Raw genomic sequence first — 18,701 nt, forward strand, 5'->3', positions numbered from 1 at the left:
TCGCGTTTCACAATGTTTAGCAGATTTTCACAACTCCTGGTACCATGTTATGTTCATTAATAACTAGTCGTTTGCATTATGAACACCTAGCTTAGAGCTAGACATTTATTCATGCCATGTGGACTTGTACAGCATCCTGTAGAGGCAGCCATCTTGACTACTGCTTTCTGGGTAGCCTAGTGCATTGTGGGTAGTGTAGTCTTAAACACATTCAACTAAACACACAGCAGTATACAGCTCTACAGCTCTATAGCTCCACCTAGTGTACTATTCTAGAATGACATGTTATTGATCATTACAGTTGGTAGCCTTGCCTCTGAGTCAGGTTGTGGGTTCAAGTCCCACTCCAGACACTCAAAAGTCTTAGGCTGACACTCCAATGCAGTGCTGCACTGCCGGAGGTGCCGCCTTTCGGATGAGACATTAAACCGAGGCCCCGTCTGCCCTCTCAGCTGGATGTAAAATGGCACTATTTCAAAGAGTAGCAGGGGAGTTATCCCAAGTATCCTAGCCAATATTTTTCCCTCAGTCAACACCACTAAAACATTATCTGGTCATTATCACGTTGCTGTTTGTGGGAGCTTGCTGTGTGCAAATTGGCTGCCATGCTTTCTACATTACAACACTTCAAAAGTACTTCATTGGCTGTAAAGCGCTTTGAGATGTCCGGTGGTCATGTAAGGCGCTATATAAATGCAAGACTTTCTTTCTTTCTTCCCTCCCCCACCCCTCACCCAACTCTTTGTGGTTCCACTAACACTGAAAAAATGATGCCATTGCAGTGCAGAAAGAAGTTAGTCAATGCTAACTAAAGTTGCTGCCTAGTAGTTTCCCTTTTTGGGAAAGTTTCATGTTCAGTATCATCAGTGATCTGTATTATAAACTGTCTGATAAACTGTTTGTTACCACCAGTGTTATGATCTCAATGCAGCCAGATCTGTTGACCTTAATTTCTGGAGAGCCTAATGTATTCTAGGAAGTCTTTGTATCGGTTTCCCTGGTACATAGAATCATAGAAATTTACGCACAGAAAGAGGCCATTTGGCCCATCGTGACTGCGCCGGTCGAAAAAGAGCTATCCAGCCTAATCCCACATTCCAGCTCTTGGTCCGTAACCTTGCAGTTTACGGCATCTCAAGTGCATATCCAAGTACTTTTAAAATGTGATGAGGGTTTCTGCCTCTACCACCCTTTCAGGCAGTGAGTTCCAGACCCCCCACCACCCTCTGGGTGAAAAAAGTTCTCCTCAATTCCCCTCTAATCCTTCTAAAGTTGTAACAAGTAGTTAGAGTCCATCTCACTGACCTACTTTGAGAGTTCATATACCTGTACTGAGTTTAGCTCATTGATTTTCAGGTGAGTTTTTTTCTCTTTGATTTTTGTGCTTCTCAATGTCAGTGCTGTGAGTGGAAAATGTTTTCACAACTTACCCCCAGATTCAGCATTGAGCACCTCTAGGTTAACTATGGTAAAAGCCAGATGCAGAGTAAAACCCTTTTTAACCTGCTCTAACAATATGCCTCAACCCTGACCTCAGAAGAAAAGCCCCTCTCCTCTGACTGTATCAGTGTGATACGTTTACTTCTTACAATCCTTCTGACGAAAGGTCAACGACCTGAAACGTTAACTCTGTTTCTCTCTCCACAGATGCTGCCTGACCTGCTAAGCACTTCCAGCATTTTCTATTTTTATTAAAGCATTCGATGACATTTATTAAAATAAGAGAAATTTAAAAAACATTTGGAGAAATAATGCTTACATGACTGAGCATCACTGAATGGGACAAATAGCCTGACAGAAATATAGGGATAGATTTACACCTTTACCATCTGACTGTTAAGCATTGTCTGGGCAGAGCACAGGGAGGAATATCAGGCAGGGAGGATAGCAGCCTGGAATGGAGTTTCTCAAATTTTCCTTCCAGTAATTTAAATGTAAAGAAAATTTGGAGGGCTTCATTACAGGGCTTTGTTAGTAATACACATAAAACCCATGGAACTCACTTTAAGGAATCAGACTTACTTTGTTATTTTATTTTCTGGTGGTCTGCATTGCATCCTTGCACATTGTTTTTGTTTTATATTTGCTGCCCCAGGATTGTCGCTTCAATCATTTCTCCTACACGATAGTGTTCAGCATACTCTGCTGCCTGGGAATTGTCCTCTGCTTGGTTACCTCTATTGCCATGGAATGGACAGGCCTCAAAGTGACCAAGGAACTGCACAAGAGTTTGCTCAAGAAGGTCATCCTGGCACCAATGAGGTACTGGACTACCTTTTAAAATTGTATTTCATTAATATCGACTTAAAATTATAAGAGGTAAATTTAACCTAAACCACCCGCCAGGAAACTGACACGCCACCCAGTTATACTTTCTATTGAAATAACAACAGAAAATGCTGGAAAAACTCAGCAAGTCAGGCAACATCCGTGGAGAGAAATTTGAGTTGACGTTTCGGGTTTGACCCTTCTTCAAAACTGGAGAGTTTGAAGAAGGGTCAAACCCGAAACGTCAACTCAAATTTCTCTCCACGGATGTTGCCTGACTTGCTGAGTTTTTCCAGCATTTTCTGTTGTTATTTCGGATTTCCAACATCTGCAGTATTTTGCTATCATACTTTCTATTGACTTCAGTTTCCTGTCATGCGGGTTAGGTAAAAATTACCCCTATAGTTTAAAAAAAAAGTCCTGACATTTGTGTAGCTTTATTACTGTAATTGCTAGTGTTTATTTCAAGCAAAATGAGAGAGCCAAAATGTGAAGAAAATAGGTAGCCCAGGGGACCTGGGATTTTCTGGATCGGTTAACAGTCTAATGGTTAATCTGCTTTGATGCAGGTCATTGAGAAGTCCCAGCAGACAGACAAATAGATTTCAGTATTTCAGACTTTAAAAAAAAACTGGCCAGTACACAGCTGGTTAAAAGTGGCAACTGGTAACAATTTCAAAAATTGCAGTGGCAACCCTGATCATGAAAGGAATCAACAAAATTGATCCAAGCAAGTGATTCACTATAGTGTAGGCTTCACTTGTCGGGGACCACAAGTTAACAATTAAGATGTTAGAAGTAACGAAGGAAATTATATAGAAATGTTTCACTCTTAGGACATTAGAGTTGTGGATACCTGTTTAGCAACATTATTAAGAACTAATCGCTGACTCAATTACACTGCTGATTAATCACCAGAGATCACTGCAAATAAATGCAAAGTGAGTGTTGTAGCAGAAATAAGACTCATGGGCAAGCTAAGGGAACGAAGTGGAGCACCACAAAATGCAAAGGAAACCTTCGCCTCTAAAAGTTCAGTGCAAATTCTTTATTTTTTCCTTCAGGTTTTTTGAAACCACCCCTCTTGGGAACATCCTGAATCGATTTTCTGCAGACACTAATATAATTGACCAGGTAAGATACTTTTGTAGTTTTCCAGGAGTCCCCTATTGTGGCAATTTTCTGGAGTTCTGCCAGAAAATTCATGAAACTCCAACAGGTAGTGGTGAAAAATCAGGCAGTTACCACCTAGTAACAGTGTGCAGTATTTAAGAATTGATGTATAGTTGTATACAGGAAAATCTGCAAAAATATGGACTGTAGACTAGAGACAGTAATGGTTTAGCCATTCTTTTGCATTCAACTGAAGAGTGACAGCTCTCTCCTGGATTCTTTTGATTTAAGAATCAACTTCCACACTGCAGCTCTTTGAAAGATGGGGGCGATTTTGTCAGCCCTGGGGAGGCGGGTATGGAGGCAGGACTGCCAGGAAAAATGGCAGAATTTGGGGGTGGGTGCCCAACCCGCCTCCATGCCATCTTCCTAGGAGGCAGGTAGCCGTCCCACGCTAGGTCCCATCTCCTTGGAGGCGGGAAAGGATTAAAGCCTATTAACTGCCTGTTAACAGGTAGTTAACAGGCAGAAAATAGGATTATCCCCTTTTTGCCCTCAAGTGCGGACTTCCCGAAGGCTCCAAAACACGCCAGTTCAGCGAGGCGAGTGCTGGGTCTGCGGGGGTCGGGGGGTGCAAAAGTGTAGTGTGAAGGTAAGTGATGGGTGCAAGAGTGTAGAGGTGAGTATCTGAGGTAAGTGCAAAGTGTTTTTAAAAGTGTACTTACCTTTGTTTCTTCCTGCAGTCTTCAGTCGGTTTGTATGCGGAGAGTCTCGGACATCCGTGTTGCAGTTGAAAGATGGCCGTTGCATTCTCAGATGCAACAATCATCTCATTTCTGTAAAAGAAAGAAGTTTGATGAGGCCTTGAATGCAAGACCTCATCAAACTGCAGAGAATGTCAGTGTTTGACACCTTCACAGAGCTGTCAAACGATGGCAATTCATCTGTCAAAACTTTTCATACGTTGACGTGCTCTGCAACCGGCTTTCCCTTAATTGGCCTGCTAAGCCCGCTGGGTGGGCAAGGTCAATCAAGGGAAAATAGCGTGGGTTGGCCACAAATCGATGGAGGCGGGACATCGACCCGACAAGCAGCAGTCCCGCCTCGAACGCGCCCCCAGTCACAAAATCGCCCCCTTGGTCTCAGTATTCTCAGTGAAATTCTAAGCATGTTTTTCATTGCATGGACCAGCAATTTAATTATAAATTATAATGTGTAGGTCTTTCATCTGTCATTTGCTTCATCTTCATGTTTCCAAACTATTTTTAAAAATGTACTGCACAGTATTATCTGTGACACTGCTGAGATGTTGGAGCATCAGAGTGTTTCTTGGATTTGTTTTATTTTGGTTCAGGTGGTGTGTCCTTGGCACAGAAATACCAGTGTACTTTACAATTTCTGATAGCTCTAGACTGTGGAAGACTCCAGCTTTATCTCTCAGTTGCTGATGCTGAATGTATTGTAATTCTGAATACTCTCTAAATGTCTACACTCTACATAGTGCACTTGCAAATATCCCATGGGAATTCAAATGATATGCTTTTCATACATACATGTCATGCACACAATATTATCCTGTTGCTACAGTGGAATTGTGTAAAACTGACCAAAAGGTCTGATTGCTGTAAGTAAACACTACCTGAAGCCAATCAAAGTTTAATTGCTGTTTAGTGAGGAAAATTTGCAGATTGAAAGGTACTTGTAAATATCTGGCTCTAAGTCAGAAAAAAGACTTTGAAGCGTGATGTCATTAGATTAGCTTAGTTGCCAGCACCCACATATGGGTTAGCAGGCTGTGTGCTGTCAAATCCACTATAACACTTGAGCACATAATCTAAGCTGACACTCTAGTGCAGTACTGACGGCAGGCCGCTTGACTTCAGGCACCAGCTTTCCACTGGGTCCTGGATCTGCGGCCCCACTGAGCAATCCATGCTGTGGTTCAATCTGCTCCAGAGCTGCAGTCTTTGCTACCATGGAGCATTGACTGGTTTATGACTGCCTCTCATCTGGGGAGCTGTTGCAGAGCTCAGTGCAGCTGCCATTTGCTGTATCGGTGCCTGCCAGGAGCACAAAGCTTCTGAGATGTTGCCACAAAGGAGAGCTGTCACTCCTATCAGTTGAGGCACATATGGAAGATTGTCCTCAGAACCTTCATGTAGGTATGATGTTACTCAAAGCTGCTTCTTTTTAAGTGATTGCCCCCACGTTCTGGGTTCCACAATTCTGAAGCCATAGTTACCTTGTCCTCAGCCACAACTGGGAACGGGGCACGTCCTCCCCCATTTCCCACTCCTCTGGATCCCCCATTATAGGTTAATCCCCAAGTGCCCATTCCTCACTAACACTAACTAATTCCCTTAGGTGAAAGTCTCTGAGCTAGTACCTGGGAGAGAGGAAGCAAGTGCTGCAGGCAGTAACTTGAAGGAGTTTGGGGCAGAGATAGATTGGCTGGATTGAGTCAGGTAGAAGTGCAGTATGGGCTGGTATTCCTCCTCTTCATCATCATCTTCCATACGAAGTGAAGGAGAATAAAGGCCGCGATTACTCCTTCTCTTCCTCAGCATCATCCGGCAGCTGAGGCCCTATTTCTGTGGTGGATCGGCAGGAAAGGATGGTAGGAGGTAGGGCAGAATGAGTCTAACCCCCTCAGAATGAAGGAGACCGAGGAGGGGGTTGGAAGGCCGAGTGTGTGTGTGTGGTGCTGCAGAGGCTGCCAGAGTGACATTATTAGGGTTCAGTTACTGTCCTGGAGCCAGCAAGATACCAGCAACCTCAACATTTGCCACAGCATTAGCTGTGTGCATCCCCATGAGCTACATAGCATTGTCCTTGTATGGGATGAGAAATTTGAAGATAGTAGCCTATCAATTGCAATCAACATCCTTTTTCTGTCCCGTTTTCAAAATATTTAGAATCATAGAATAGTACAGCACAGAAGGAGGCCATTCAGCCCATCGAATCTGCGCCGGCTCTTTCAAAGAGCAATCTAGTTAGTCCCATTCCTTGGCTCTTTCCCCATATCCCTGCAATTGTTTCTCCTTCAAGTATTTATCCAATTCCCTTTTGAAGGCTACTATTGAATCTTTGCCCACTACCCTATCGGGCAGCGCATTCCAAATCCTAACCACATAAAAAATGTTTTTCCTCATGTCGCCTCTGGTTTTTTGTCAATCACCTTTAATCTGTGCCCTCTCATTATCGACCCTTCAGCCATTGGAAACAGTTTCTCTTTATTTACTCTAACTAAACCCTTCATGATGTTAAACACCTCTATCAAATCTCCTCTTAGCCTTCCCTGCACTAAGAACAATCCCAGCTTTTCCAATCGATCCACATAACTGTAATCCCTCATTTCTGGAACCATTCTCGTAAATCTCTTCTGTACCTCTTCACGTCCTTCCTAAAGTGTGGTGCCCAGAATTGGACACCATACTCCAGCTGGGGCCAAACTACTGTTTTATATAAGTTCAGCATAACTTCCAGGCTTTTGTACTCATGCCTCTACTTATAAAGCCCAGGATCCCGTATGCTTTGTAACCTGTATTGCCACCTTCAGAGATTTGTGTACAATCACCCCCAGCTCTCTCTGTTTTTGCACCTCCTATAAAATTGTACCATTTAGCTTGTATTATCTCTCCTCATTCTTCCTGCCAAAATATATCACCTCGCACTTTTCTGCATTGAATTCATCTGCCATGTGTCTGCCCATTCCACCAGCCTGTTTATGTCCTCTTGCAGTCTTATTACTATCTTCCTCACTGTTTACTACACTTACAAGTTTTGTCATCTGCAAATTAAAAAATTTGCCCTGTCCCCCCCAAGTCAAGTCATTAATGAATATCAAAAACAGCAGTGGTCCTAGTACTGAACACTGGGGAACTCCACTGTATACCTCCCTCCAGCCCAAAAAACATCCATTCACCACAACTCTCTGTTTTCTATCCCTTGGCCAATTTTGTATCCATGCTGCTACTGCCCCTTTTATCCCATGGGTTTCAATTTTGCTAACAAGCCTAATATGTGGTATTTTATCAAATGCCTTTTGAAAGTCCATATACACAACATCAACCACCCTCTCTGTTACCTCATCAAAAAACTCAATCAAGTTAGTCAAACACAATTTTCCCTTAACAAATCCATGCTGGCTCTTCTTTATTAGTCCATGCTTGTCCAAGTGCTGTTAATTTTCTCCCAGATTATTGTTTCTAAAATATTTTTGTTTAAATGTTGAGAGTAGCTCACATCATGGGAGAAGTGTTATAGATTTGAGTTAATGAGACTATAACTATATGAGGAATCTAATCTGGTTCTGGCAGAGATACCCAGTCATCTTTCAGTATGTTCATTTCCTTGTCATAGTCAGGTTCCTCTTTCCTCACTGATATCAACAGTACTCTTTGAATGATGATTTGTTTTGATCGGTTGATTTCAACGATGGGTGTTGATGGTGAAATTCTGTCCTTTTGGTTTTGAATGGATTAATGATATTGGTGTGTTTGTTTTCAGCACATTCCTGCCACCCTGGAATGTCTCAGTCGATCAACTCTTCTTTGTGTCTCTGCCTTGGCTGTGATCTCATATGTGACCCCCGTGTTCCTCATTGCACTTGTTCCTCTCGCTGTGGCTTATTACTTCATCCAGAAATACTTCAGAGTGGCATCCAGGTAACTGCCCATCGGGAACTGAATTTGATGTTGTATAGGAAGTTAAATTTATAGAACCAGTCCATTGATAACATCAAGGTGAAGGTTATTAGCACTGGGGAATGGAAATTCTGTTTCAGGCACCCAGTGTCTGCATCAAGCAGTCCCAGGATAGCACAGCTAGGTGCTGAGTAAATCTCCCCGTACTCTGCCCCAACAATGTGTATTACCCACAAGCCCCAGTGTCTGAAGAGCATTTTTCTACTGCACCAATGTGGCATGTTTCCATTTCTCGCACCAGCCACCCTATGGCCTTTCTGAGTGAGATTACTACTTAATCCAATTCCTAGTGAACATGGGCCTACGGCACAAAACTGGAAGCCCGTGGAATTAAGGGGAAAGTAGCGGTATGGTTACAGAATTGGCTCAGTAACAGGAAGCAGAGGGTGGTGGTGGATGGTTAGTTTTTAGACTGGGAGGTGGTTTACAGAGGTGTTCCCCAAGGGTCGGTTTTGGGTCCGTTACTCTTAATTTTTATAAACTACCTAGACTCAGGTGTAAGGAGCAGCATTATAAAGTTTGCATATGATACAAAACTTGCCAACGTAATAGATAGTAATGAGGATAGTTGTAGATTTCGGGATGACATAGACAGGATGGTGAAATGGACAGAAGCATGGCAGATGGAGTTCAATGCAGAGAAGTGTGAAGTGATGTACCATGGGAGGACTAATATGGCAAGACAATATACGATAAATGGCATGATTTTGAAAAAGTGTAGATGAGCAGAGAGACCATATACACAAATCCTTAAAGGTGGCAGAGCAAGTTGATAAGGTGGTTAAAGAGGCATATGGGCTACTTGGGTTTATAAATAGAGGCATAGAATATAAAAGCAAAGAGATCATGCTAGAACTTTATAAATCACTGGTTAGGCCTCAGCTGGAGTATTGTGGACAATTCTGGGCACCACACTTCAGAAAAGATGTGAAGGCCTTAGAAAGGGTACAGAGGAGGTTTACCAGGATGTTACCAGGGATCAGGGACTTCAGTTATGAGGAGAGGTTGGAAAAGTTAGGACTGTTCTCCTTGGAACAAAGAAGGTTAAGAGGTGACCTAATAGAGGTTTTCAAGACGATGAGGGGTTTTGATCGAGTAGATAGAGAAAAACTATTCCCTCTTTCAAATGGGTCAATAACCAGAGGTCATAAATTTAAAATCATTAGCAAAAGATCTAAAGGGGAGGTGAGGAGAATTTTTTTCACTGAGTTGTTGGGATTTGGAACACGCTGTCTGAAAAGGTGATGGAAGCTGATTTCATAAATAATTTTAAAAGGGAGTTGGACTGGTACTTTAGGATGAGGAACTTGCAGGGTTATGGACAAGAAGCAGGGGTGTGGGACTAAGCATGACTGCTCTTTCAAAGAGCCAGCACAAGCACAATGAACCAAATGGACTCCTTCTCTGCTGTAAATTTCTATGATTCTGCTCTAACTCATTTGACGTGGCACCTTTATAGCCACCAGAACTGCAGGCTTTCATCTCATCAGTCTGGTCTGGGTTTGAATCTAGTTCCAAAGGTGAAAGATGTCTAAATAACTGCACCACTGAATTTCAATAACATTTTTTAATGCAATATGATTCAAGTGGTATAATAACATCAGAGCTGCACCTTTTAGTACTTTGACTGTTGCCAGATCTGCCATATTTAGACTCTTTTGGGCTGGATTTTCTCAGCCCCATGGAGGCGGGACTGCCGGTAAAGTAGCAGAAAGTGGGGGCGGATGGTAAACCCGCCCCCATCCCACCTTCGTGCCCTTTTGCCAGGAGGCGGGAAGATGTGTTGCTTCGGGTCCCTTCTCCTGGAGGTGGGAAAGGGATTAAATCCTTTTAACTGCCTGTTAACAGGTAGTTAACAGGCAGAAAAAAGGATTATTGCCATTTTACCTTCTCAGGTGAAGGCATCCCGACCTCGGAGAACCCCACCGGGTTGGAGGAGACATGAAGGAGGTCTGCGGAGGTCAGAGGCACCTGAAAGTAAGATGTAGAGGTGAGTGATGGGTGCAAGTGTGGAGTGGTAAGTATGGAAGGTGAGTGCTAAGTCTTAAAAAATGTTGTGATGTGGAGATGCCGGTGTTGGACTGGGGTGGACAAATGTGAGAAGTCGCACAACACCAGGTTATAGTCCAACAGCTTTATTTGAAATCACAATTTTAAAATGTTCACTTACCTTGTTTTCTGCCTAGAGCCTTCATCCACCCTGGATCAGGAGACCTGACATCTTCCTTGTCGATTTCACAGACTGGATCCTCTGACCCAACAGCCATCTGAAATCTGCAAAGTTGAAAGGTTTGATGAGTCCTGAACACAAGGATTCATCAAACTACAGAGAACGTCAGTGTTTGACAGCTTCACAGAGCTGTCAAATGCTGACATTTCTTCTTTCAAGAAGTTTTGACAGATAGCACGTCAGACGTTGACGTGCTCTGTCAGTGCCTTCACCCCTAATTGGCCTGCTGAGCCTGCAGGGCGGGCTTAACAAGTCAATCAGGGGAAAATCTCTCTGGTTGGCCAGAAGATGATGGAGGTGGGACATTGTCCTGATGAGCAGCAATCCCGCCTCCAACTCGTATCCATTGAGAAAATCCAGCCCCAGATCTCCCTCGTACCATGCTTATAACTTCCAAACAATTCAAATTAAATCAGTGTGTTCTTTTTCTACTGTTTTACTAACACGAAATTGCCTTGAATCATTTTTGTACGTTAAAGGCACTGTAAAAATGCAAGTACCTGTAGTTGTTGCCAAACTGTTCTTTCGTTGTCTTTGTTTGGAGACATAGAATAAAATTATCATACTAGTTTCATGTCTTTGGGGTAAATGCCTCTGCAACTTTAATGCTTGAACCCCAGTATGAGGGTTTTCAAGGTTGAGAGAGGTGAGATGCACTCAAAGAACATTTAAATAAATTAAAGCACCCTTAACTTTCTAATAAAACTCATTAAAACTAAATGTATAAACATTAAACCCAACTATTAGCACATCTGTTGTATCAGAAGAATGCACAAAGGGAAACCGCAGAATGCCCAGCTTATTGCATCAGAAGTAAGAAATTCATAACTTATGTATGACATTATCACTGATAATTTTAGAATTCTTCCTTATTAATGGAATTAACTGGATATTCTATTCCCACATGTGTATCCTTTCATATAATTCAGATTTTCAAGTTCGTAATTAATAATCCCATTGCTCCTGAGGATTTCTCCAGAGTGCACGTTTATCAGAATGTATTCCAGCACAGCTGAAATAGAATCTCCACCATGTCAATGAAGCAGTGTGATAAAAATCTTTAACACGGCAATAGAATTTTCATCATTTTCCTATTTACTGTATTGCTGCAGGGACCTCCAGCAATTGGACGACAGCACACAGCTTCCCCTACTATCCCATTTTTCTGAGACTGTGGAGGGTCTGACCACAATACGAGCCTTCAGGTAAAGCAATATAAACTCAGGTTAAAATGGCATTCTTATTCTGTCAAAATTTTGTATGCTACTAATTAATAATGTGCTACCTAATCCTCTTGCTGTGGCTTGTTAATTCATCCAGAAATACTTCAAGAGTGGCATCCAGGTAACTGCCCATCAGGAACTGAATTTGATGTATAGGGAGTTCAATTTACAGAATTTATATAACAATAAAAAAGCAAAATACTGTGAATGCTGGAAATCTGAAATAAAAACAGAAAACGTTGGAAATACTCAGCAGGTCAGGCAGCATCTGTGGAGAGAGAAACAAAGTTAACGTTGCAGGTCGATGACCTTTCATCAGAACTGAAAAAAGTTAGAGATGTAACAGGTTTTAAGCAGAGGCAGGGAAAGGGGGGAGGGGAAGAAAGAACAAAAGGGAAGGTTTGTGATAGGGTGGAAGGCAGGAGAGATTAAATGATGAAAGGGATGATGGTGCAAGGCGAAAGGAGTTGGTAATGGAACAAGTAAAGAAACAAAAGATGGGCTTAGAGGAGGTGTAAATCAGAATCATCAGCAACAGCTGCAGTCTGAAAAAATGGGGGCAGAGGTTATGGTCTGAAATTGTTGAACTCAGTGTTGAGTCCAGAAGGTGTAATGTACCTAATAGAAAGATGAGGTGCTGTTCCTCGAGCTTACATTGAGCTTCATTGGAATAGTGTAGGAGTCCGAGGACAGAGGGATAGTAGAAGGAGCAGAGAATTAAAAATGACAGGCGACTAGAAGCTTGGGGTCTCGCTTGCGGACTGAATTGAGGTGTTCCGCAGAGTAGTCATCCAATCTGCATTTGGTCTCCATAATGTAGAGGAGACCGCATCATAAGCAACGAAAACAGTATACTAAATTGCAAGAAGCACAATTAAATCGCCATTTCACCTGGAAGGAGTGTTTGGGCCCTGGACGGTGGGAAGGGAGGAGGTAACAGGGCAGGTGTTGCAGTTTAATAATATCAAAGTGAAGGATATTAGCACTCTTGTAAAAGTTACTACAGTGAATTTTAACAGATTGTTTGTAATTTTATTTTTGGCACAGTTATCCTACAGATTTATTGATCAAGAGATGAAGTCAGCTATATAGACTAATGATTAATTTTGGGTTGATGTTTATTGAGGGGTGTGTATGTGGCCTTGAAAATTGTGGGGTCAGGAAGGACATAATTGTGACAGTTTTTATGTGAGTGGCTAGTATTTAGAACAGAACCCCATTCCTCCAGATTTTCACCCCGTGTATAATGTGTCCAAATTGGCTTGCACCCAATAAGTAGAAGGACCCACCCAATAAGCAGTCCAAGCATGCAAATTATGGTTTTAGGATAGATAATGCCACCCATCCTAAATCTTGCAACTTCTGCCCTGAAATCCATCCTTCTACTATCCATCTGTATAAAGCACAAACCTGCCAGAGGACTACAAGTTAAAGTTGCAAGTGGAGACTTGAAGGCAAACTACATAAGTTGTTTGGTAGGAAAAGATTTTTTAGTATAATTTTACTTTCACTGCATCTTTCTTTCTACCCTCAGCTAAACGCCTCGGCTGTAAATTTAGGTCTTCCTGGTGTGTATTGTGAGCCTGGGGGGTTTGGCCCAAATTGTTTGAAAGATGGTGTCCCAATGGGGATCCCATTATTTCCCTTATATATGTTGGAGGAGAAAGAGCAGCAAGTGGCTTCAGGGAAAGCATGTCTCCTAGCAGTACCAACAAAAAAAGAGACACCTGCAGGTACTCTGCCACAGGGTGTACAGACCTTGGTTATATCATAGGAGGTTTCAGTTCAATTCTGAAGCCCTTCAGCAGCTCTGCGTTTTGTTGCAGATCCCTTGCTGTTATAGAAAAGGTCACCACTGCCTTCATTTTTTATGTCCCTGGCTCATTCCAAGGTGCAACTGGTGATTTCTACCATGTTAGTTAGTTTACAGTCTGTACTAGCATAAGGCATATCACTAATACCCTGCATGTTCGAGCTGCTAATTTTATCAAGTTTAATATTGCATGGAGGCAAATGTACAAACATGCTGTCAATTTTCATAGAGTGGTCAGACTTCCCAAGATTTTAAGTGCTATTGTCTGTGCTCAGGTTGCTATATGTGCTCCATCTAACAACCCTCATCATTTCATCAACAGAAAGAGACTTCACTACCTAAGTGTTCAACTAGTTTGTGATTCCAGGTACCAGTTCCTTCAAGTGAAGGCCAAGCATGCTGGCCGCCGTGATGATGCATTTATATTCGGGCAGTCCAGCATTCTTGCTGTCTTTCAAAATGAAGGGCAAGTTTCAGGATGGTTCCTTGGAGACAAAGGCTAGCCTCTCTTTCCATGGATTATGACACCACTGTAAAGGACTTGCATGCAGCAAAAGAGTGATACAATGAAATTCACATAAGAACAAGATATCCACATTGAATAAGCAAAAGGAATCCTCAAAGCAATGCTCGGATAGCTCAAGGGGGGCTTTCCAGTATGCTGCTAGCATGGCGTCCTAACAATATTGCAAATTGCGAAAGCCTGTTCACAATCCGGAAAGGCTTTCAGCTTGAGTAGGATGGCGATGCAGATGATAACATCATGAAGATTGAATATCAGCCAGAGGAAGAGCAAGTGAACTAACAGCCACAGCAGCTAGAGCGATGCAACTACAACTTGCTCAATACTCCTTTACTGAAGCTTAAAGCACCACTTGTCAAAACACACTTTTTTAATAGAGAATCTCAGTGTTGCCCAATCTGCTTTTATATTAATTCCATCCGTGGAGTAGATTTTTATCTTTACCGACTGAGCATTTAGCATCGCCTGGGTGGAGCGCCGAAAGAAAAATCGGGCGGGGAGCATCGCACATTAGTTACCTGATTTTCTTTTGATTCATTTAAGTTGAAGAAAAATTAATGCAGGTCCTGTTACCAATGTGCAATGGTTCCTGGCCAATTTTCCTTTCTGCACTCCATCGTCAATGCTCAACTCACAGGCTGTAAAGACAAAAATCTATCCTCATATCTCTTTGAATATAGCAGTGAATGTAGCACAAAGTCAACACATTAGTAACAGTATAAAATATAACATCATGTTTACTGTCTTCCAAAAGTCATAAAAGAACATAAACCATTATCCAAATGGATGAAAACGTCATGTGCATGTTTATAATGACTCTTCACCGTGCAACCTCTGGTGAATTTTCTATTTTTCCTAAACCCTATTCTAATACTACATTTAAGTGCAAATTGAGAGTCAAGGGTCTGAAATGTGGATGGCACCTCAAAGATCATGAGTCTCTTGGGACAGAGGTGGCCCTTCATTCAGCATTGCTGAGTCCTAAGATGGACCTGTAACAGGCGGTGTATTTGATATGGGCTCAGCCAGAACCTGGTCCTGCTCTGACTTTTCCACCTGTGAAGGCATCTAGGGATATTGTCTAGTCGTGCAGCTGTACTGAGAGAAAGCAGACTAATCAGCAGGTCCACCTGAACTGAGAACAGAATACTAGTGCCACACCACCTACAGCAGAACAGACCTAATGGAAACACTAATATCGCTAAATCCCTGACAGAAAGTGCATCAGATATCCTCGAAGCCCTCCCTGATGTTGCTCTGGAGAGTTCAGAATCCAACAGCCATCATGCTCTCTGTTGAGTCTGTGTTTACAAGTGCAGTTATACTGAATAACAGGACACAGACTACAGAAGTAAGTAAACAGGTCTTCAGTGATTGAGGGTCAGGGCGGAACTGAGGTACACTTTGCTCCGCAGGGTTTATATACCGGTGTGGTCACCACCGGTACTACAATGTACAGGAGCCATTAAAAAGTAGTCCATCACCTTAAGGTATCCTCTTAAGGTAGTACAGGTTACATACACTACAATTCCTCTCCTTTTAGCTTAACAGTGGACACCCCCAATTAATACACTACATGGATAACATATATACAATTTACACACAAAAACTGTTCAAAGATTCAGTCTCTGAGGAGGCCTCCTGATCCGGCCTGGATAACACCTTTCAGGGATCTCTGGTTCCCATTGCTGGGGTGACTCATCCACTTGATCTCCTATGGATTCAACATCATCCAATACGTTCGAGTCTGAGGTAGATGCTACAGGCTCAATAAGTTCTTCAACTGGTGTCTCTGCCGTAGACATGGGGTCGACCCGTGTTCTCGATTCCACAAGTTGGTCAGCATGACGTCGTATTACGTTCTCTCCAACGTCTACCGTGTACATCAAGGGTCCCTGTCGTGCACGAATTGTCCCAGGTTGCCATTTATCATCCCTATAGTCCCTGGCCAATACTGGTTGTCCTATTTCAAAACTACGAGTGGCCTTTTTATTTACATGCTGGAATTGCTTGTTTTCGACTTCCCGTCGCACATTGGGTTTTAATAAATCCAACCGGGACCGCAACCTTCTGTTATAGAACATTATGGCAGGGCTTTGATTTGTCACTGCATGCGTGGCGTTTCGATACGCCATTAGGAAATTATCCACCTTGTGTTGTAGTGGAATATGATCTTCACTCATGGCCTTTATTGCCTTTTTGAACGTTTGTACAAATCTCTCGGCCAACCCATTTGTAGCCGGATGATATGGGGCAGATGTATAGTGTTTCACCCCATTCTTTTTCATGAATTTCTGGAATTCTTCTGACACGAACTGTGGTCCGTTGTCTGAACATATTTGCTCCGGCAATCCATTCCTTGCAAATATGGTTCTTAGAACTGCAATCGTCTTCTCAGAGGTAGTGGTCGACATCTTAATCACTTCTGGCCATTTAGAATGTGCGTCTACTGCTATCAAAAACATGGAATCCATGAATGGACCTGCAGAGTCAATATGCACACGTTGCCATGGGGCTGAAGGCCATTCCCACAGATGCAGCGGTGCAATTGGAGGTGTGTTCTGAACTTTTTGGCACCCTGAGCAGCTTTTAGTCAGATCCTCTATTTGTTTGTCGATACCTGGCCACCACACATAAGCCCTAGCAAGGCTTTTCATCTTGACTCCCCCCAGATGACCTTCGTGCAATTCTTTTAGAACTCTCTCCCTTAATTTAGGAGGAATAATCACCCTTGTTCCATACATCAATGTTCCTTGACATACGGACAGCTGTTCTCGTCTGGCTGAGAATGCTGGTAACAGTGGGTCGCCATGTGCTGGCCATCCCTTCACTGTCAAGTCGTAGACCCGAGACAGTGTCGGGTCATTTCGGGTCTCTCAATACCCGCATTGGTGACTGGTAAGCATTCGATGATGGTCGAGTGAAATATCTCGACAGCGTCAACTGCCGGTGCCTCTTCCGCTGTAGGCAGTGGCAGGCGCGACAGCCCATCACCATTTCCATGTTGCTTTGTACCTTTGAATTCAATATCATATTGATGTGCCCCTAGGAAAAGGGACCATCTCTGAAGCCTCTGCGCTGTCATTACCGGAACACCCTTCTTAGGGTTGAAAATGGAAACCAACGGCTGGTGGTCTGTCAGCAGCGTAAACTTTTGGCCTTGCAGGTAATGGTTAAATTTCTTAACTCCCCACACGAGGCTGAGAGCCTCCCTATCTATCTGAGCATAGTTGCGCTCAGCGGAGGTCAATGATCTGGATGCGAAAGCGACTGGCCTTTCCGAGCCATCTGGAAACTTATGTGAGAGCACTGCCCCGATACCATATGGAGAAGCATCACAAGCTAAGCGAATAGGCAGCGTTGGGTTAAAGTGAGCCAACACTTCCTTAGAGGTGATCAGTGCCTTGCTCTTTCGAAAAGCCCGCTTACAATCATCGCTCCACTTCCATGGTATTCCCGTTTGCAAAAGAGTGTTTAGCGGGTGTAACACCGTGGATAAATTTGGAAGAAACTTGTGGTAATAGTTAACCAACCTGAGGAACGACCTCAACTGGGATACATTTTCCGGTGCTGGAGCTTTGACAACAGCTTCGATCTTGTCAGGTGACTTATGGAGCCCCTCCTGGTCAATGACGTGGCCGCAGTACGAGATTCGCTTTTGAAAGAACTCGCATTTCTGGCGATTAGCTCTTAGCCCATATTCCTTCAATCTGATGAGCACCTGCTCCAAATTCGCGAGGTGATCATTATCGTTATCTCCTGTAATCAGGATGTCATCCAGGTAGCATTGTGTGCCTGGGATTCCCTGCAATACCTGCTCCATGGCCCTTTGCCAAATCGCTGGAGCCGATGCCACTCCAAAAACCAGCCTATTATACCGATACAAGCCCTTATGTGTGTTGATCGTGAGATACTGTCGTGACGCTTCATCAACTTCCATCTGTAGGTACACCTACGCCAGGTCTATCTTGGTGAAGTGCTTCCCGCCAGACAGCGAAGCGAAGATATCTTCAATCCGCGGAAGCGGATATTGCACTGGGTGAAGAACTGGATTAACAGTGATCTTGAAATCGCCACAGATGCGAACCTTCCCAGGTTCCTCCGGCTTGTTGCTCAACGAACGCTTCATGACCGGAACAATGGGTGTAGCCCATTCGCTCCAGTCCACCTTGGACAGTACCCCTGAACGTTCTAGCCCTTCCAGCTCTGCTTCCACAGCAGGTCGTATCGCATAAGGCTTTGAAAAATTTTGGGTTTGCATGTTCTTCAACCTGATGGTTGCCGTAATTCCTTTCAGTGTTCCAAGTCCCTGTTGGAACACCTCCTTAGCATCGTCTAAGATTTTGGACAGTCATTTAGGTTTGACGTCATCCTCTTTACAGGCATCCACAGTCAGTGCTTGTATGGAATGCCAGTCCAAATTTATTCTCCGGATCCATTCCCGTCCCAGTAGTGGCGGACCTCCATCAGGTAACACATACAAGTCCATTTTCTGACTTTCTTTACCATTGTAGACCATGTTTACTTTTATCTTTCCTTTGGGGTATACTATTTGCCCCGTGTATGTTTTCAATACAATCTCCGTATCCCTCAGGGGAATGTGCGAGAATAACCTTTTGTAATCTTGCTTATTCATGACCGTTAATGCCGACCCTGTGTCCAATTCCATCTCCACTTGAACTCCTGCTATCCGGAGCATGACCCAGATAGTTTGGTGGTCTGCTGTGTTACCCACATTATGTATTTTCAGACAACCCAGTTCCTTACTGCTGGAATCTGAATCCGTCTTCTGTTCATCCGAACTGTTCTCTGTCACCTTGTGTAC

At 43.2% G+C, this 18,701-nt stretch overlaps 1 protein-coding gene across 6 annotated transcripts in view; it reads left to right on the forward strand.

The window, feature by feature from the left end:
• abcc8 (ATP-binding cassette, sub-family C (CFTR/MRP), member 8) overlaps positions 1 to 18,701 on the forward strand; it is a 581,396-nt gene that overhangs the window by 521,834 nt on the left and 40,861 nt on the right. For all 6 annotated transcript variants that reach the window (XM_086007823.1, XM_086007824.1, XM_086007822.1 and 3 more), the window contains 4 exons: positions 2,096 to 2,262; positions 3,333 to 3,402; positions 7,891 to 8,048; positions 11,430 to 11,522. In XM_086007823.1, the coding sequence (XP_085863949.1) occupies positions 2,096 to 2,262; positions 3,333 to 3,402; positions 7,891 to 8,048; positions 11,430 to 11,522 (488 nt within the window). The remainder of the gene's footprint in view (positions 1 to 2,095; positions 2,263 to 3,332; positions 3,403 to 7,890; positions 8,049 to 11,429; positions 11,523 to 18,701) is intronic.

The sequence above is a fragment of the Somniosus microcephalus genome, chromosome 15 (genome assembly GCF_052327205.1).
Source record: "Somniosus microcephalus isolate GS21.2 chromosome 15, FLI_Smic_1.0, whole genome shotgun sequence".
NCBI classification, from domain to species: domain Eukaryota; kingdom Metazoa; phylum Chordata; class Chondrichthyes; order Squaliformes; family Somniosidae; genus Somniosus; species Somniosus microcephalus.